Source organism: Callithrix jacchus, chromosome 8 (genome assembly GCF_049354715.1).
Source record: "Callithrix jacchus isolate 240 chromosome 8, calJac240_pri, whole genome shotgun sequence".
Taxonomy (NCBI): domain Eukaryota; kingdom Metazoa; phylum Chordata; class Mammalia; order Primates; family Cebidae; genus Callithrix; species Callithrix jacchus.
This window is the reverse complement of record NC_133509.1, coordinates 69,026,604-69,047,424: the sequence shown is the minus strand read 5'-3', so window position 1 is coordinate 69,047,424 and position 20,821 is coordinate 69,026,604. Positions and strand designations below refer to the sequence as shown.

Sequence of the window (20,821 nt, the reverse complement as noted above, 5' to 3'; positions counted from 1 at the left end):
TGCAGGCGGAAGTAGCGTCGGGACGCTTTAGGGACGGAACTTGCAGAGTAAACAGAGACGGTGCAGATCGCAGTGGACGGTGTAGGACGCTGCAGGCCACCATGAGCCGGCTGCCGAATGACTACGACCCCTACGCGATTGAAGAGCCTAGTGACGAGGAGCCGGCTTTGAGCAGGTGGGCCCTGCCTTATCCTGGCACCCGAGGCTTCGGGCGGAGGCCTGGCTTGGTCGCCTCCACTCGTTGCGCCTGCCAAGCCTATGCAGATGCGGCTCGGGAGCCTGTCGTACATCACTGTCATTTGTGCGAGGCCAAAGGGCTTTCCTGATGGGGTCGTGCAGCTACCGGGGAGGTGGGGCCGATTTTTCTGTAAAAGAGAGAGGTTACCGGAATCTCCGGACGTGTGTAAATCTTCAAAAGCAATGAGACTGAAACCTGCCTCTACTGCTTGGCAGCAGAGTGACTGAAGACAGGTCACTTATCTTATGTTACTTACCTGTAAAATGTAACTATAATAACCTATAGTTGTACAAGCTACATAACATAGTATAACACATGTAAATTTATTGAGAGGCTCATAGGAATTAATGTGAAGTACCCATCTTGACTAAACTGCCGTAAACAGAAATAAGGGAATATTGAACAGGACTTTTTTTTTTCCTACATGGGGGACTGCTTTATTTTGCTCCTAGCTACAGAGGTAAATCATAAGGTCCTTGTCTTCCAGAGCCTTAGTAGTATGATAAGGGTAATAAGATAAAGTAGGTATCTTGAAGAGCATTGTAGAAAATATTGACCTGAGACAGGCACAGATGAAAGTTCGTGGGATTTCTAGAAGGGTGTGATTTATTCTACAGGGAAACTTGAAGCTATGTTGCTAAGAGATTTCTACACCAATTTAGTTATTTCTTTTCTTTCTTCTTCTTTTTTTTTGAAAGTCTCACTCTGTCACCCATGCTGGAGTGTAGTGGCGAGATCACGGCTCACTACAGCCTTCCCCTCCTGGGTTCAAGCAATTCTCCTGCCTCAGCCTCCTGAGTAGCTAGGATTACAGGCATGCACCACCACCCCTGGCTAACTTTTGTATTTTTAGTAGAGATGGGTTTTCACCATGTTGGTCAGGGGGTGTTAAACTCTAGACCTCCTGATCTGCTTGCCTTGGCCTCCCACAGTGCTGGAATTACAGGTGTGAACCACTGTGCCTGGCCTAGTTATTTCTCTTTTTTTGAAATGGAGTCTGCTCTGTTGCCCAAGCTGGAGTGCAGTAGCACAATCTCAGCTCACTGCAACCTCCGCCTCCTGGGTTCAAGTGATTCCCTGTCTCAGCCTCCTAAGTAGCTAGGATTACAGGTGTGCACCACCATACCTGGCTAATTTCTGTATTTAGTAGAGATGGGGGTGTCTCCATTTTGGTCAGTCTGGTCTTGAACTCCTGACCTCGTGATCCGCCCACCTTGGCCTCCCAAAGCACTGGGATTATAGGCTTGAGCTACCGCCTGGCCCTAGTTATTTCTTAAGCTGTCAGCAGATTCTATTTTTTTCTTGAGACAAAGTTTCACTCTTGTTGCCCAGGCTGGAGTGCAGTGGTGTGTTCTGGGCTCACCGAAACATCTGCCTCCTGGGTTCAAGTGATGATCCTACCTCAGCCTCCTGAGTAGCTGGTATTACAGGCATGTGCCACCATGCCCAGCTAATTTTGTATTTTTTTTTTTGAGATGGAGTTTCGCTGTTGTTACCCAGGCTGGAATGCAATGGCGCAATCTTGGCTCACCGCAGCCTCCACCTCCGAAGTTCAAGCAATTCTCCTACCTCAGCCTCCTGAGTAGCTGGGACTACAGGCGTGCACCACCATACCCAGCTAATTTTTGTATTTTATTTATTAATTTATTTATTTTTTGAGACGGAGTTTCGCTGTTGTTACCCAGACTGGAGTGCAGTGGCACAATCTTGGCTTACCGCAACCTCCGCCTTCTGGGTTCAAGCAATTCTCCTGCCTCAGCCTTCCCAGTGGCTGGGACTACAGGCACGCACCACCATGCCCAGCTAATTTTTGTATTTTTAGTAGAGACGGGGCTTCACCTCGTTGACCAGGATGGTCCTGATCTCGACCTCGTGATCCACCTGCCTCGGCCTCCCAAAGTGCTGGGATTACAGAAGTGAGCCACCGCGCCCGGCTAATTTTTGTATTTCTAGTAGTGATGGGGTTTCACCATGTTGACCAGGATGGTCTCGATCTCTTGACCTCATGATCCACCCGCCTCGGCCTCCCAAAGTGCTGGGATTATAGGCGTGAGCCACCATGCCCGGCCCCTAATTTTTTATTTTTAGTAAAGACAGAGTTTCTCCATGTTGGTCAGGCTGATGTCGAACTCTAGACCTCAGGTGATCTGCCTGCCTTAGCCTCCCAGTGTGTTGGGATTGTAGGAATGAGCCACTGTGCCTGGCCAGATCCTAGTCTTAAAGCTTAAAACATTCATTCTGTTCAAAGAAGCTTTCTGTGAAGCCATGCTTTCATTAACAACTTTGGCCAGGTGTGGTGTCCCATGCCTGTAGTCCCAGGACTTTGGGAGGCTGAGGTGGGAGAATCTCTTGAGCCTAGTAGTAAAGGAACAGCCTGGGCAACATAGTGAGATCTTACTTCTTAAAAAAAAAAAAAAAAAAATTAAAAGAACAATGTTTCCTCATATTGTCGTGGGAGACATTGGATACATAGGAAATCAGACTGCTGTTAAGATTTCTTTGGTGAGGAGTGAGGATGTATACCAGGATTCCCTGTGAAAAAGAGTCTCAGGTATGGGTCCTGTCTGTGAAAGGATACACACACACACACACACACACACACACACACACACGTCTCATTTATTTATTTATTTAGAGACTGAGTATCACTCTGTTGCCCAGGCTGGAGTGCAGTGGTGGGATCTTGGCTCACTGTAGCCTCTGCCTCCCGGGTTCCAGTGATTCTCTTGACTCAGCCTTCTGGGTAGCTGGGATTGCAGGCACGTGCTACCACACCCAGCTTATTTTTTGTATTTTTAGTAGAGATTGGGTTTCAACATGTTGGCCAGAATGGTCTCGAACTCCTCACCTCAGGTGATCTATCTGCCTTGACTTCCCAATGTGCTAGGATTAGAGGCTTGAGCCACGGAGTCTGGCATATTGTAACATTTCTTTAAGGAAGCTTTATAATCCTGAGACAGTTGCTACTGGTAAGGTAACTGTAAAGATGAATATTATAAAAACAAAACAATGTTATCTGACTATTGCTTGCTGGAGGCTCTAAGACAAATGCTTATTATTTTAAAAAGGGAGATTAGTGTTAGGTGTCTGTCAGGATTTAATTTTACACTATTTATAAGCTAATACATCGTAGCTTGTCACTGTTTCACAGAAACTGACTGAAGACATGAGACTACTACACATAGCACAGCAAGCAGCTTGAGCATCATGCTTGTGTCGCTTGCTCTTGCTTCTCAGCCCTACAGGTATTACGCTGAGGGTCCTAGAAGAATGCTGCACGTTCAGTGGTTTGGCATTATGGCTAAAGAATACTTCAGCTTGGAGAATCCACCTCTTTCATAGCAGACAATGAATATACCTGCTCTTTGTCCTGGAAGGAGACATTATCTCATTTCTCAAGGTTGTTTGCTGCAAACACAATCCTGAGAAATGGCTCAAGTGAACAGTGGTCAGAACCTTGCATTCTTGGCATACTTAACTTGTATATCCAAGATCCATGATGCATTACTGCCTTTCCCAGCAGTGCTGAAAACTGAGACTTCGCTTGAAATAATCACAAGGATTGAAGAAAATTGGCAGAAAAAATAACTCTTGCTTTGTGATTCCGTTTAAGTTAAACATTTTATTTTGAGGTTTTTGTAGATTCACATTCAGTTATAAGAAATAATACAGGCCTGGTGCAGTGGCTCACACCTATGTAAACCTAGCACTTTGGGAGGCTGAGGCAGGAGACTCAGTTGAGCTCAAGAGTTCAAGACCAGCCTGAGCAATATGGTAAAATCCTGTCTCTACCAAAAACATAAGAAATTAACTGAGTATGGTGGTGCATACCTGTGGTCCTAGCTAATTGGGAGGCTGAGGCAGTTGGGGTGCCGTGAGCCCGGGAGGCGGAGGTTTCAGTGAGCCAAGATAGCACCACTGTACTCCAGCTTGGGCAACACAGTGATAGCCCTATCTTAAAGAATAAGAGAAATAATACAGAGAGATCCTGTATATCCTTTCCCTAGTTTCCTCCAGTGTTAACATACTACAAAACTATAGTGCAGTATCACAACCAGAATATCTGTCTATCTATCTATCTATCTATCTATCTATCTAATCTTTCTGTTTATTTTGTGAAATGGAGTATCTGAATCCTGTAATCCCAGCTACTTGGAAGGCTGAGACAGGGGAATCACCAGGAGGCGGAGGTTGCATTGAGCCGAGATCATGCCACTGCACTATAGCCTCAGTGACAAGAGTGAGACTCTATCTCGAAACAAACGAACAAAAACAGTCTGGGCAACATGGTGAAACCCCATCTCTACAAAATTAAGAAAAAAAAAAAATGCTGGGCATGGTGGCATGTGCCCGTAGTCCCAGCTCCTGGGGAAGCTGAGGTGGGAGGCTCACTTGAACTGGGGAGGTGGAGGTTGCAGTGCGCTGAGATCATGGCTCTGCACTCTAACCTGGGTGACAGAGTGAGATTCCATCTCCAAAAAAAAAAATTAAAAAAAGATTAGAAATATGCAGAACTAGCCTACTGAGAATAGCAATATGTAATATACATCAAATGCAACCATGTAAAACTTAAAATTGTTGTTGGACAGTAAGATACTGGGAGTTTTAAATTATTTTAATTATAAAATATTCATCTTCTTTTTGATTAAAATGTATGCTAGCTCTGAAGATGAAGTGGATGTGCTTTTACATGGAACTCCTGACCAAAAACGAAAACTCATCAGAGAATGTCTTACTGGAGAAAGTGAATCATCTAGTGAAGATGAATTTGAAAAGGAAATGGAAGCTGAATTAAATTCTACCATGAAAACAATGGAGGACAAGTTATCCTCTCTGGGAACTGGTAAACTTTTGGTTCAATTATATATATATATATATATATATATATTTGTAAGCTCCATAAGGGTGGGAACCTTATTTGTGCTCTTGTGTCTCCAGTACTTTTAGTAGGTGTTCAGTAAATATTTATTGAATGAAAGAGTAAATGTATTTAGCAGTCTGAGCTAGTCTTCTTTTTCTCATTAAAAAAAAAGTTACTGATTTATTATTTTAGATTCATTCTGCCACCCAGACTGGAATACAGTGGTGTGATCATAGCTCACTGCAGCCTAAAACTCCTGGGCTCAAATGATCCTCCCACCTCAGCCTCCTGTCACAGGCATGTACCACTGTGCCCAGCTAATTAAAAAAAAAAATTATAGCGGCCAGGCATGGTGGCTCATGTCTGTAATCCCAGTACTTTGAGAGGTTGAGGTAGGTGGATCTCTTGAGGTCAGGAGTTCAAGACCAGCCTGGCCAACATGGTGAAACCCTGTTTCTACTAAAAATATAAAAAATTAGCTGGGCTTGGTGGCACGCACCTGTGGTCCCAGCTACTGGGGAGGCTGAGGCCGGAGAATCACTTGAACCCGGTAGATGAAGGTTGCAGTGAGCTGAGATTGCACCACTGCACTCCAGCCTGTGTGACAGAGCGAGACTCTGTCTCAAAAAAAAAATAGAGACAGGGTCTCAACTATGTTGTCCAGGCTGGTCTTAAACTCCTGGCTCAAGTGATCTTCCTGCCTTGGCCTCCCAAAGTTCTTGGATTAGGGGTGAGCTACTGTGCCTGGCCTGGAGTTTACTTTGATGACTACAGAGAACTGTCTTGTGCTCTTGGAAAGAGATTAGTTAGTACTGTTTACTTGGTTAATTTTATTTTTCAGTTTTTACTCTAGGATTAAAAAAAAAAACACACAAACTTACAGAAGTATTTTCAGGGTTAGATGGCACTAATATGTGGCAGTTTTAATCATGTATCACCACAGATTCCTGTGTCATTTAGTAAGTAATGAAACATATTTCATTTTGATACTTGGTCTTTATGTAAAATGTACCTAACCTGAAAACTGGTTTGTGAAAGTAGGACTCTGTCCTGGCGCAGTGGCTCACACTTGTAATCCTAGCACTTTGGGAGGCCGAGGCGGGTGGATCATGATGTTAGGAGTTCAAGACCAGCTGACCAACATGGTAAAACCCTGCCTCTACTAAAAATACAAAAAATTAGCCAGGTGCGATGGTAGGCACCTGTAATCCCAGCTACTTGGTAGGCTGAGGCAAGAGAATCTCTTGAATCGGGGGTGGGGACCGGTGCAGAGGTTGCAGTGAGCTGAGTGAGACTCCATCTCAAAAAGAAAGTAGGACTCTTCAGCAGCACTGATTTTCAGTTGATACACTATCAATTAGCTGGAAAGAACCGAAAGCATATAATAATATAAGAAAAGCTAAATCAGATGCTAATTAAGAGGAATTAGGGATGTGGGCATATGATGACATCTGGTTATAAGTGAGGAGAAGACTGTGTCCTTGACTCATTTCTCCTGCCTTCCTATAGGGTTCTTAGTAGGGTTCTTATCCTTTGTTTTTTTTTGAGACGGAGTCTGACTCTGTTACCCAGGCTGGAGTGCAGTGGCGCCATCTCGGCTCACTGCAACCTCCGCCTCCAGGGTTCAAGTGTTTCTCTTGCCCCAGCCTCCCCAGTAGCTGGGACTACAGGCGCATGCCACCACACCCAGTTATTTTTTTGTATTTTTAGTAGAGATGGGGTTTCACCATGTTAGCCAGGATAGTCTTGGTCTCCTGACCTTGTGATTCACCCGCCTTGGCCTCCCAAAGTGCTGGGGTTACCGGCATGAGCCACTGTGCCCGGCTCTTATCTTTTTTCTCCTAGTGTTTTTAGAACAAAATGTTTGTTCTTTGTTCTGCATAGTATGCTGCATGACTGAAAGGTAGACATATGTGTGCTGGCAACCTAAAAATATGGCTATGTTATTTAATGAGATTTGTGGAAAGGGAGAGAGAAGAATTTTCTCAAGATTTGGAACATTTTAAGGAGGGCCAGTTCTCTGTGCCTGCATAGGACATAGACATCAAGTAAGTCATTGATGTGAAAATATTTCACCATCAAATGATACTATGAATGAGTTGATATTGCTTTGAGGTGATGGAAGTATATATGGAGTTTTTTGTTTTGTAAATTATGTATGGTTTAGTCTGCAAACTTTACGTCTACTTTGATTAGGATCTTCCTCAGGAAATGGAAAAGTTGCAACAGCTCCAGCAAGATACTATGATGATATATATTTTGATTCTGATTCTGAGGATGAAGACAAAGCAGGTGAGTAACCTATTTACCAGGTTTAGCAGTTACATTTTATTAAAAGGGTTTACCTAACAATTATTGAATGTTAGGATTTCCCTCCTAGTTTGGTCTTTTAAGAAATTGCAGCCAGGCATGGTGGCTCATGACTTTAATCCCAGCACTTTGGGAGGCCGAGGTGGGTGGATTACCTGAGGTTAGGAGTTCCAAAACCAGCCTAGCCAACTTGGTGAAACTCTGTCTCTACTGAAAATACAAATAATTAGCCAGGTGTGGTAGTGCATGCCTGTAGTCCCAGCTACTTGGGAGTCTGGGGCAGGAGAATCGCTTTACCTGGGAGGCAGAGGTTGCAGTGAGCCAAGATTTCCCACACTGCACTCCAGCAGCCTGGGAGACAGAGTGAGACTCTGTCTCAAAAAAAGAAAAAAAGAAATTGTATGCCATTGATGTGAAAACAAAAGCAGGAGTGGTTAATGAGAAAAGCTGGGGATGCAGGCATGTGAGAACATGGCACCAACAGTGGTGCTGCTTGGGTGTTCCTAGGGAATGAGAGTGTTTCCAAACTTAATACCTCCCCTCCTCAGGGCTCTTGTCGCCTCCCCCTTTAGGTTCTCTATAGCAGCAATATTTGTTTTCATGACTGCAAGTACTTTCTATGTTTAATCCTCCTGCAGTATTTTTCTTTTGAGATGGAGTTTCCCCCTTGTTGACCAGGCTGGAGTGCATTGGTACAATCTCGGCTCACTACAACCTTTGCCATCTGGGTTCAAGCGATTCTCCTGCCTCAGCCTCCTGAGTAGCTGGGATTATAGGTATGTGCCACCATGCCCAGCTAATTTTTTATATTTTTAGTAGAAACTGGGTTTCACCTTGTTAGCCAGGCTGGTCTCGAACTCCCAATCTCAGGTGATCCGCCTGCCTCAACCTCCCAAAGTGTCGGGATTACAGGTGTGACCCACTGCGCCTGGCCTCCTCCTGCAGAATTTTTCATAAAGTGTTGCTTTCAGTCAGCCTCTATGTGCTTCGAAATTGAATTTTTATAAAATTTGAGCAAAGTTGAACATGATAAGAGCTAAAACTAATTATATGAGTAATTACACTGAGATATTCAAATAACAAATTTCTGTGGTAAAGAATAATATTATACTTTTATGCATTATTACTTAAATATTGACTTGCTAAAATATATGTCTTTATATATATATATATTTTTTTTTTTCTTTTTTTTTTTTTTTTTTTGAGACGGAGTTTCACTGTTGTTACCCAGACTGGAGTGCAATGGCACAATCTCGGCTCACCGCAACCTCTGCCTTCTGGGTTCAAGCAATTCTTCTGCCTCAACCTCCCGAGTAGCTGGGACTACAGGCGCGCACCACCATGCCCAGCTAATTTTTGTATTTTTAGTAGAGATGGGGTTTCACCTTGTTGACCAGGATGGTCCTGATCTCTTGACCTCGTGATCCACCCACCCTGGCCTCCCAAAGTGCTGGGATTATAGGCGTGAGCCACCACGCCTGGCCTATTTATGTATATTTTTAGGCAGAGTCTCACTCTGTCATCTGGACTGGAGAGGAGTGACAAAATCTTGGCTCACTATAGCCTCTGCCTTCTGGGTTCAAGCAATTCTGGTGCTTCAGCCTCCCAAGTACCTATGACTACAGGTGCATGCCACCATGCCCGGCTACTTTTTCTATTTTTAGTAGAGATGGGGTTTTGCATGTTGACCAGGCTGCTTTCGAACTCTTGACCTCAGGATGTCTGCCCACTTTGGCCTATCAAAGTTCTGGGATTACAGGTATGAGCCACCACTCCAGGCCTGCTAGAATACATTTAAAAAGTCTAGCTGGTCGCGGTGGCTCACGCCTGTAATCCCAGCACTTTGGGAGGCTGAGGTGGGTGGATCACGAGGTCAAGAGATCGAGACCATCATCAACATGGTGAAACCCCGTCTCTACTAAAAATACAAAAAATTAGCTGGGCATGGTGGCGCGTGCCTATAATCCCAGCTACTCAGGAGGCTGAGGCAGGAGAATTGCCTGAACCCAGGAGGCAAAGGTTGCGGTGAGCAGAGATCACGCCATTGCTCTCCAGCCTGGGTAACAAGGGTGAAACTCTGTCTCAAAAAAAAAAAAGAGTCTAGGTCGAATGTGGTGGCTCATGCCTGTAATCCCAACACTTTGGGAGGCTGAGGCAGGCGGATTATCTGAGGTCAGGAGTTCAAAACCAGCTTTGCTAACATAATGAAACCCCGATTCTACTAAAAATAAAAAAATTAGCTGGGCATCGTGGTATGCACCTGTAATCTCAGCTACTTGGGAGGCTGAGGCAGGAGAATCACTTGAACCTGGGAGGCAGAGGTTACAGTGAGCTGAGATCAAGCCATTGCACCCAAGCTTGGGCAACAAGAGCGAAACTCCATGTCAAAAAAAAAAAAAGTCTAGTGTAGGTCCAGGCGAGGTGGCTCACACCTATAATCCCAGTACTTTGGGAGTCTGAGGTGGGTGGATCACAAGGTCAAGAGTTCAAGACCAGGCTGGCTGAGATGTTGAAACCCGATCTCTACTAAAAATACAAAAACAGGTATGGTGGCAGGTGCCTGCTACTTGGGAGGCTGTAGCAGAGAACCACTTGAACCTGGGAGGTGGAGGTTGCAGTGAGCCAAGATTGCCTCACTACCCTCCAGCCTGGGAAACAGAGTGAAACTTGGTCTCAAAAAAACAACAAAAAAGTCTAGTGTATGTAGATGCCATAGGTTTTTTTTCTATTTTCTTTCTTTTTTCCTCTCTTCCTTTCTTTTCTTTTTGTTTTAGCTTTTTTGCTTTTTGAGACAGGGTCTTGCTTTGGTTACATAAGGCTGGTCTCAAATTCCTGGCTTCAAGCAATCCTCCTGCCTCTGCCTCCCAAAGTGCTGGAATTACAGATGTGAGCCACTGTGCCTGACCACATAGATTGTTTTTTCAATTCACTTTTGGAATATTTTTGTTCTAATTTCAGTAGCATTTTATATATAAAAATATGTGGAGGGCTGGGCGCGGTGGCTCACGCCTATAATCCCAGCACTTTGGGAGGCCGAGGTGGGTGGATCACGAGGTCAAGAGATCGAGACCATCCTGGTCAACAAGGTGAAACCCTGTCTCTACTAAAAATACAAAAACTAGCTGGGCATGCTGGTGCGCGCCTGTAGTTCCAGCTACTTGGGAGGCTGAGGCAGGAGAATTGCTTGAACCCAGAAGGCGGAGGTTGCGGTGAGCCGAGATCATGCCATTGCACTCCAGTCTGGGTAACAACAGCGAAACTCCGTCTCAAAAAAAAAAAAGAATATGTGGAGAATTCATCCATCAAAAATAGTTTCTATTCTTGTTTTTCTTAATTTTTTTTTTAAAGACGGGGTTTCACCATGTTGGTCAGACTGGTCTTGAACTCCTGACCTCAGGTGATATGCCCGCCTCAGCCTCCCAGAGTGCTGGGATTACAAGTGTGAGCCACCACGTCCGGCCAGTTTCTATTCTTGGCTTGCTTTGAGTGGCTCTTTTGAGACTCTGAATTCTCATTGTTTGAACTTAGTCCTTGAGATACCAGCTTTTGGTAAAGAAACAATTTTTGCCTCCTCTGTCATTTTCATTTTAATGTCTTATTAGTTGGAGAAGAACTTTATTTTTAAAATTTTTGTCAACTTTTTACTTCTTTAGAGATAGGTCTCTATCACCCAGACTCCAGCAATGCAATGGTGCAATTATAGCTCACTGCATCCTCAGACTCCTCAGACTGCTATAGCTCACTGCATCCTCGTCCTCCTAGCTCAGCTTCCCTATTAGCTAGGACTACAGGTGTGTCTGGCTAATTTTTAATTTTTATTTGTGTAGAGATGGGGTCTCATTAGTTGGCCAGGCTGGTCTTCAACTCCTGCTCTCAAGTGAGCCTCTTGTCTCAGCCTCTCAAAGCTCTAGGATTACAGGGTGAGCTACTGCACCTCACCTGGACAAACGCTTGTTTGGATGAAGGGTTTTTTTTAACTTTTTTTTTTGAGACAGAATTTTTACTCTTTCACAGAGGCTAGAGTGAAATGGCGCCATCTCAGCTCACTGCAACCATTGCTGCCCCCGACCCCATCCAGGTTCAAGAGATTCTCCTGCCTCTGCCTCCCAAATAGCTGGGATTAGGCACCTACCACCACATCTGGCTAATTTTGTATTTTTTTTTCTTTTAGACATAGTCTCGCTCTTCTTGCCCAGGCTGGAGTGCAGTGGCACGATCTTGGCTCACTGCAACCTCTACCTCCTGGGTTCAAGTGATTCCCCTGCCTCAGCCTCCCAAGTAGCTGGGATTACAGATGCCCACTACCATGCCCAGCTAATTTTTATAATAAAGACAGGGTTTCACCATGTTGGCCAGGCTGATCTTGAACTTCTGACCTCAGGTCATCTGCTCACCTGGGCCTCCCAAAGTGCTGGATTACAGGTGTGAGCCAATGCATCTGGCCTTAATTTTGTATTTTTAGTAGAGATGGAGTTTTGCCATATTGGCCAGGCTGGTCTCAAACTCCTGACCTCAGGTGATCCACCCACCTCGGCCTCTGAAACTTCTAGGATTATAGGCATGTGAGCCACTGTGTCCGTCCCTTTTTTTAACTTTTTTCCTTTTTTTAATCTTCCCCATTATTAAGCACCTTTTTAAACTTTTTTTTGAGACAGAGTTTTGCTCTTGTTACCCAGCCTGGAGTGCAATGGCACGATCTTGGCTCACCGCAACCTCCGCCTCCTGGGTTCAGGCAATTCTCCTGCCTCAGCCTCCTGAGTAGCTGGGATTACAGGCACACGCCACCATGCCCAGCTAATTTTTTGTATTTTTAGTAGAGACAGGGTTTCACCATGTTGACCAGGATGGTCTCAATCTCTTGACCTTGTGATCCACCTGCCTTGGCCTCCCAAAGTGCTGGGATTACAGGCATGAGCCACCACGCCTTTTTTAACTTTTTAAGGAAAATAAATGTATAGCTTGGGAAATGAGACTCTTAAAGAAGTATGAACTTGAGATGTGATTCTTAGCCATATCCTAACATTTTCAAAATTAGTACAGGTGACCAAGAAAAAAAAGAAGAAACAACACAAGATTCCAACAAATGATGAATTACTATATGATCCTGAAAAAGATAACAGAGATCAGGCCTGGGTTGATGCACAGAGAAGGGGGTAAGAACTTAAATTCATATTCAGAATCTTTAGAAAAAAATGATTGAAAGATGATTTCCACTGCATTCATATATTGAATGTATGTTTATGTGTTTACACAAACACACACAAACAAAAAAGTTTGAGGAAAAAACTGCTGAATAGTTTATTTTGAAAATAACCGACAAATTTTAGTCAGACAGTTGGTTTTTTTAAAACTTGTTAGATTCAGGCTAAGTCAGTCTCTCCATTCAAGAAAAACTTGATTTTTTTTTCAGATGCAGTTTTTTTTTTATTTTTTATTTTTTGTGAGACAGAGTCTTGCTCTGTTGCCCAGGCTGGAGGGCAGTAGTGCAATTTCTGCTCACTGCAACCTCCACCTCCTGGGTTCAATAGATTCTTCTGCCTCAGCCTTCTAAGTAGCTGGGACTACAGGCACACACCACCATGCCCAGCTCATTTTTGTATTTTTAGTAGAGACAGCATTTCATCATACTGGCCAGGCTGATCTTGAACTCCTGACCTCATGATCTGCCCGCCTCGGCCTTCCAAAGTGCTGGGATTATAAGAGTGAGCCACTGCACCTGGCCTCAGATGTAGTTTTTAAATTATTTTGAGATTAAGAGTTATGTGCATGAGCTGTGTCAGTGATTTATGCCTGTAATCCCAGCACTTTGGGAGGCTGAGGCAGACGACTTACCTGAGGTTGGGAGTTTGAGACCAGCCTCATGAATATGGTGAAAACCCCCTCTCTACTAAAAATACAAAAATTAGTGGGGCTGTGGTGGCGCACACCTGTAATTCCAGCTGCTCAGGAGGCTGAGGTGGGAGAATCGCTTTAATCTGGGAGGTGGAAGTTGTAGTGAGCCGAGATCACGCCACTGTACTCCAGCCTGAGTGGCAGAGTGAAACCCTATCTCAAAAAAAGTTTTTGTGGATTTAGCACTCAAATGATTTTTTTTATTTAAACTACTTACAAATTCAATCTTTAAAAATTGAGATGCGGCTGGGCCTGTGTTTTTAGTAGAGACGGGGTTTCACTATTTTGGTCAGGCTAGTCTCAAACTCCTGACCTCAGGTTATCCACCCGCCTCGGCCTCCCAAAGTGTTGGGATTACAGGGGTGAGCCACTGTGTCTGGCCTCTAATTTAATTTTTAATAGACACGAGGTCTTGCTATGTTGCCCAGGCTGGTCTTAAATTCTTGGGCTCAAGCAATCCCATCCTGCCTTGGCCTCCTTAAGGTCTGGGATTATAAGCGTGAGCCACCATGCCCGGTGTGTGATTGTTTATTTTTATTTTTATTTTATTTAAAAAAATTTTTTTTATAGAGACAGGATTTCACCATGTTGCCTAGGCTGGTCTCAAACTCCTAGGCTCAAGTGATCTGCCTACCTTGGCCTGGGATTACAGATGTGTGCCACCATGTCTGGCTGTATGCTTCTTTTTTAAATGTAGCTGTACTGTTTTTAAAAAGTTCATGAACTTTTATTTTTGGTACATTTGTCACAATGGACTAATATTGATACATTATTGTTAATCAAAGTCCATAATTTAAAAAAAATTCCTTAGTTTTTATGTAATGTTCGTTTTCTGTTTGCGGATCCCATGTAGAATACTACATTACGTTTAGTTATGTCTCCACAGGCTTTTCTTGACTACGTCTGTTTCTTAGACTTCCCTTGTTTTCAGTGCCTTTATGTACTTTGAGGAGCACTAGTCAGGTGTATGTAGGAGGCTCCTCTGTGGGAATTTGTCTGATGTTTTTTCTCATAATTAGGATGAGATTATGGATTTTTATGAGGAAGAACACAGAAGTACAGAGCCATTTTCATCACATTATTTTAAGAGTACATACTACCAGCATGAGTTTTGTGTGTTGATGTTGGCCTTGATCACCTTGCTAACCAGTGTTAGCTTTCTCTTCTGTGAAGTTAGTCTTTTACCCCGCTACCATATACTGTGCTCTTTGGAAGGAAGTCACTGTGTCCAACCCAGACTTAAGGACTAGGGAGTTACACTCCACCACTGTGAGAGAAGAGCATCTTTATAGATCATTTAGAATTCTGTGTGGGGATTTATTTGTTCTCCCCCATTGATTTATTTATTCAATACATTTATGCTAGCATGGACTCTTGGGTATTTATTTTATACTTTGGGTTGTAATCCAATCCTACTTTATTTTGTTGCTCAGTTTGTTTCAGCTTTGGCAGTTGGTGACTCTTAGTTGGCTCCTGTTTCCCTTTGTCATAACCACCTCATTGTTTGGTTTTTGTTTTCTTGAATACGTCCTTCCTTTCTGGCACTAAAAGATGCTCCAGGTTCATTTTGCATTCCTGATTCCTAGAATTAGCCATTTCTCTGAAGAGGACTCGTTCTTTTTATTGGAAAATGACACTAGAAACCAAGATCTGGTTTTAATATATGTTTCTTTCACTTTCTTCTTCTGTTCTAGTTACCATGGTTTGGGACGACAGAGGTCACATCAACAACAGCCTGTTCCAAATAGTGACGCTGTCTTGAATTGTCCTGCCTGCATGACCACACTGTGCCTTGATTGCCAAAGGTAATGGATGAAAGACACACACACACACTTTGTTTAAATCAGAAACAGACCTGTTTTTTGGAGATGTTGCCCAAGTTGGAGTGCAGTGGTGTAATCTTACCTCACTGCAACCTCTGCCTTGTGGGTTCAGGTGAGTCTCCTGCCTCAGCCTCCCAAGTAGCTGGAATTATAGGCAGCTGCCACAACACCTAGTTAGTTTTTGAATTTTTGGTAGAGACAGGGGTCTCACCATGTTGGCCAGGCTGGTCTTGAACTCCTGATCTCAAGTGATCTGCCCACCTTGGCCTCCCAGAGTGCTAGGATTATGGGTGTGAGCTACCGCGCCCAGCCCAGAAATAGACTTTTGTGGTACTCAGGAATTCTGATAAGGTTCTGTATTTATATTCTTGGTACTATGTGACTAATCTTTATACAATGAATTTTGGTTATATATAATTCTATTAAGAGTAGCTTTGGCCAGGCATGGTGGCTTACACCTGTAATCCCAGCACTTTGGGAGGCCGAGGTGGGTGGATCACCTGCGGTCAGGAGTTCGAAAACACCCTGACCAACAAGGTGAAACCCCGTCTCTATTAAAAAAAAAAAAAAAAAAAAAAAAGGTCAGGTGTGGTGGCTCACGCCTGTAATCCAAGCACTTTGGAGGCCAAGGCAGGCAGATCACCTGAGGTTGGGAGTTCAAGACCAGCCTGACCAACATAGTGAAACCCTGTCTTTAAAAAGAAAAAGAAAAAAAAAAAAAAAAGAGTAGCTTTTATGCTGGGTGCAAGTGGCTCACGCCTGTAACCCCAGCACTTTGGGAGGCTGAGGTAGGTGGATCATGAGGTCAAGAAATCGAGACCATCCTGGCCAACATGGTGAAACCCTGTCTCTACTAAAAACACAAAAAATTAGCTGGGCGTGATGACACGTGCCTCTGCTGCTCAGGAGGCTGAGGCAGGAGAATCACTTGCACCTGGGAGATAGAGGTTGCAGTGAGCCTAGATCGCACCACTGCACTCCACCCTGGTGACAGAGTGAGACCCTGTTTTAGACAAAAAAAAGTAGCTTTTATACTTTTTAAGCTGGGCACAGTGACTCATGCCTTTCATCCCAGTACTATGGGAGGCTAAGGCGATCCCTTGAGCCCAGGAGTTTGAGGCCAGCCTAGGCAACACAGTGATACCTGGTCTTTACAAAAAATAAAAAACCAAAAATTAGCAGAGTATAGTGATGAAGACTGTAGACCCAGCTACTTAATAGGCTGAGGTGAGAGGATGGCTTGAGCCCAGGAGTTCACGGTTGCAGTGGGCTGGACCATCACTGCAGCCTGGGCAACTAAACAAAGGTGAGATCCCCATCTCTCAAAAAAAAGAGTATCTTTTCTAGTGCAAAATAGCAGCATGGAAGCAAACTGGCTTTCCTTCCCCCTGCAGAAAACCAAAACCAACTATATAGCACTGAAGCTATCACCACCAGTATCCCAGATCTTAAATATAAGGAGACAGTTTCTAGGGCCACAAAGAAGTGAAAAAAATTTAAAGCAGACAGTAAGAGAATTGGACTTCTGTATCTGCTCATTCTTCTCCACAAGCTGCCTGGCACCAAGTGAGCAGAAAAATTCCTCTGAGCTCATGATCTTTACATGAGAAAAACTGAGATTGAAGTGAACAAACAGCTTCTTTCCATTCTTGAGTTCTCTGGTGAGAGATCTGTCCCTGCCTCAACCCATAGGAAGAACTGAGAGTACCTGAAGGGAAAAATATTACTGAGGATGGCCAGAGACAAAGAGGGTAGGGGTAGGTAGGACTACATCTGCAACCCTGGAAACTCCACTCTAACTCTGCCAAAGGAAATGCCAACAGAGTGTCTGTTCAGCAGCACCACACTATAGGAGGTTTGTTCCACAGGGTGGAGGTGTGAACCCCTAGCCAGCCTTCCCAGCCTACTGGGATATCCTTATCCTCTTTGGGACCTCCCCCATTTGAGACAGGCAGCACTCTCAGTGTTTACTTGAACTGAGGCAAACCAGGGCTTCAAGTGCCATCTAGTGCCAAAAAGGAAGCAGTGACCTAGTGGAAAAAAGAGAATATCAACCTGCAGATTGCAAAGAATCTCTAGGTAAACATATCTAATAACCGAAACAAGCCAAGCAGAGAAGACTGGAATAAATAACTAATCCTTCAATACAAAGACATAGATGTACCTCCACAAGACACAGTAGCAAATGGAACCATGACCTCTTCAAAGGGATAAAACAAGGAATCAGTGACTGAACTCAACAACACTGTGATATGTGAGCTCTCTGACCAAGAATTAAAAATAGCAGTTTTAAGAAAACTCAGTGATCTCCAAGATAGCCCAGGCAGTTCAGAAACAAAGGGATTGAAATAATTTTTTAAAAAATCATGGGCACAGTGGCTTATACCTGTAATCCCAGTACTTCGGGGGGATGGCTTGAGGCCAGGAGTTCGAGACCAGCCTGCAACATAGTGAGACTCTGTCTCTATGAAACCAGAAAATACTTAGTTGGGCGTGTTGGCCTATGGCTATAGTCCCAGCTACTTTGGAGGCTGAGGTGGGAAGAAAAGGAAAAAAAGTTTAGAAAAATGATTTGTTCTGATGCACAAGAGATACAGAGAAAGGGAAAAATATACATTAACATATGATAAGGGATTCTTATAGAGCTGAGACAGATATAGTCATGCAAGTACATACACAGGAAACTAGAACTGTTTTTGTTTCAGGATATTTTGAAAGGTTAGATTATATTTTTACCTGGAGAAGTGCCCACTTACACATTCTTAATTCCAGGTGGTTATGGTGATAGTGAAGGTAAAGATTAATATTTGGAACTAATGAGGGCACAGTGTGAGTTCACTGTTTTTAGCTAGATAGGTATTTTTGTCGCTTGAGGTCTAATGGGAAAAAAAGAAGAACAACTTACTAAGTGGGAAAATTAGTAGGAAAATTACATATATGAGGTGAACAACATAGGGGGATGGTTTTGGGATGAAACTGTTCCACCTTGGATTATCAAGCATTAGTTAGATTCTCATAAGGAGCACGCAACCCAGATCCCTCACATGCGCAGTTCACCATAGGGTTCATACTGTTAGGAGAATCTAATGCTGCTGCTGATCTAACAGGAGGCAGAACTTAGGCAGTAATGCTCGCTTGCCTGCTGCTCACTTCCTGCTGTGCTGCCTAGTTCCTAATAGGCCGCAGACTGGTACCGGTCTGCAGCCTGGGCTTTGGGGACCCGGACACTAGACTAATTAAATATATAATAGCTGAGAGTAGACATTGTAAAGTGAGAAGCTCCTTAAGCTATTAAACATGTAGCTTTTCCTAAAATGTTGACCACAGTGGCACCATCTGTAATGAGAAGAGGGCAAAGTCTCAGGCCACGTTGTGAAAAGACAGTAGTCAAAGATTACTGCACATTACCTGGCAAGTTTCCAACAACTTTTGTCTGAGTTTGAAGAGTAAATGATTTTTTTTTTCCCTGAGATAAAAGTTACTTTCAAAAAGCAGTAGACAAGAGGATACATTTCTTCTTTATACTATTATATACTAAAAAGTTTCTTCTGCCAGGTGCAGTGGCTTGTGCCTGTAATCCCAGCTACTAGGGAGGCTGAGGCAGGAGGATCACTTGAGACTAAGAGTTCAAGTCTGTAGTGAGCTGTGTTCACAAGTTTTTTTTTTTTGAGATGGAGTTTTGCTCTTGTTGCCCAGCCTAGAGTGCAATGGTACAGTCTAAGCTCACTGCAACCTCCACCTCCCAGGTTCAAGCGATTCTCCTGCCTCAGCCTCCTGAGTAGCTGGGATTACAGGCATGCGCTACCACACCTGGCTAATTTTTTGTATTTTTAATAGAAACGGGATTTCTCCATGTTGGTCAGGCTGGTCTCGAACTCCGTACCTCAGGTGATCTGCCTGCCTCGGCCTCCCAAAGTGCTGGGATTACAGGCGTAAGCCACCTTGTCCACAAGTTTTAATTAATTAATTATTTTTTTTTAAGGGACAGGGTTTCACATGTTGGCCAGGATGGTCTCCATCTCCTGACCTCGTGATCAGCCCACCTTGGCCTCCCAAAGTGCTGGGATTACAGGCAGGAGCCACTGTGCCCAGCCTATTTTAATTATTCTTAAAACAACTGTTTAAAGTTTCTTTAAACTTGCTGTTTTGTTCCTATGTCTTTACTTTGGTTGGTATTTCAGTAAGTTTATTGTGTTCTCAAATTTTATCTAAATGGATAAACTATTAAAATAGAGCATACACCCCAATTCTCCATTTTATTTTTCTCTTAGGCATGAATCGTACAAAACTCAATATAGAGCGATGTTCGTGATGAACTGTTCTATTAACAAAGAGGAGGTTCTAAGATATAAAGCCTCAGAGAACAGGAAGAAAAGGCGGGGCCATAAGAAGATGAGGTCTAACCAGGAAGATGCTGCCGAGAAGGCAGAGACAGATGTGGAAGAAATCTATTACCCAGTTATGTGCACCGAATGTTCCACTGAAGTGGCAGTCTATGACAAGGATGAAGTCTTTCATTTTTTCAATGTTTTAGCAAGCCATTCCTAAACAGTGCAATTGGCATTTAATTACCCAATACCGTATATAAGGCAAATATGGACAGTTACTTTCTTCCTGCCTGTTCCTATCCTTAAGTGACATTGAGGAAGCAGTGTTTTCTCTTTATAAAGGAGAATAGTTGTCAACCTTCATTCATCTCTCACCCTCTCCTTTTTTTTCCTTTGATTTTCCCCCGTATGGATGGGACTGATATTCTCTTTTTGATGAACATTTGGAAACTATGGGGCTTTTTGTTTATTAAAGCTCTTTAGAATTAAACTGTTCTGGAGTTATAAGCAATCTTTGTTTCTGTTATTTTTATTTTGGATATAGCTTTGATGTAATTAAACTGGAAAGTGTTTCCTGAATTGTCTGTATTGTTTTTGCTAAGGTGTATCTTTATTTACCCCCACCCCACATGATGGAATGACAATATTTAGTAACTGTTACAATTGCATGGAGTTGGTGGGTAGCCTTGGCTGGCACCTGTAGTCTCAGCACTTTGGGAGGTCATGGCGGGTGGATCACTTGAGTTCAGGAGTTCGAGACCAGCCTGGCCAACATGGTGAAACCCTGTCTCTATTAAAAATGTAAAATCAACCAGCTGTGGTGGTACGTGCCTGTGATTCCAGCTACTCAGGAGGCTGATGCAGGAGAATCACTTGAACCTGGACGGGGGAGGTTGCGGTGAGCTGAGATTGCACCATTGCACTCCAGCCTGGAGAACAAGGGCAAGACTCCATCTCAAAAAAATAAAATAAAAATAAGTAAATAAAAGAAAGATATGATTTGGGCTATATAAATAGCATTAGAAAACTTACACTCCTCTTATTTTCTAAGATTATGCCACGCCCAGCCAATTTATCAGGATTCGTTTTGTCTGTGCTTTCAAATTTGTTGAATAAAGTTGTTCATACCTTTTTCTCATTATCTTTTAATCTCTGCTGGATATGTAGTGGTGTCTTTCTTTTCCGTTTCTAATATTTATGTCTTCTCTTTTCTTCTTGATCTAATTTTAGTCTTATTTCATTAATTTTTAATCTTTTTTTTTTTTTGAGACAGTTTTGTGCTTGTAACCCAGGCTGCAGTGCAATGGTGCGATCTCAGTTCATCCAACCTCCACCTCCCAGGTTCAAGTGATTCTCCTGCCTCAGCCTC

The 20,821-nt window shown here is 43.3% G+C and overlaps 1 protein-coding gene across 2 annotated transcripts; it reads left to right on the top strand.

The window, feature by feature from the left end:
• The first annotated feature begins 29 nt into the window (after positions 1–29).
• EAPP (E2F associated phosphoprotein) lies at positions 30–20,031 on the top strand. Of its 2 annotated transcripts, XM_035260323.3 has the most exons (6): positions 30–175; positions 4,900–5,081; positions 7,296–7,391; positions 12,445–12,562; positions 14,996–15,106; positions 19,396–20,031. In XM_035260323.3, exons 1-6 carry the CDS (start codon positions 102–104, stop codon positions 19,670–19,672), a joined length of 858 nt encoding a protein of 285 aa, XP_035116214.3. In that variant the 5' UTR covers positions 30–101; the 3' UTR covers positions 19,673–20,031. The 2 variants fall into 2 exon arrangements, with proteins under 2 accessions (XP_035116214.3, XP_078190890.1); XM_078334764.1 differs by lacking the exon at positions 12,445–12,562.
• Positions 20,032–20,821: the final 790 nt, after the last annotated feature.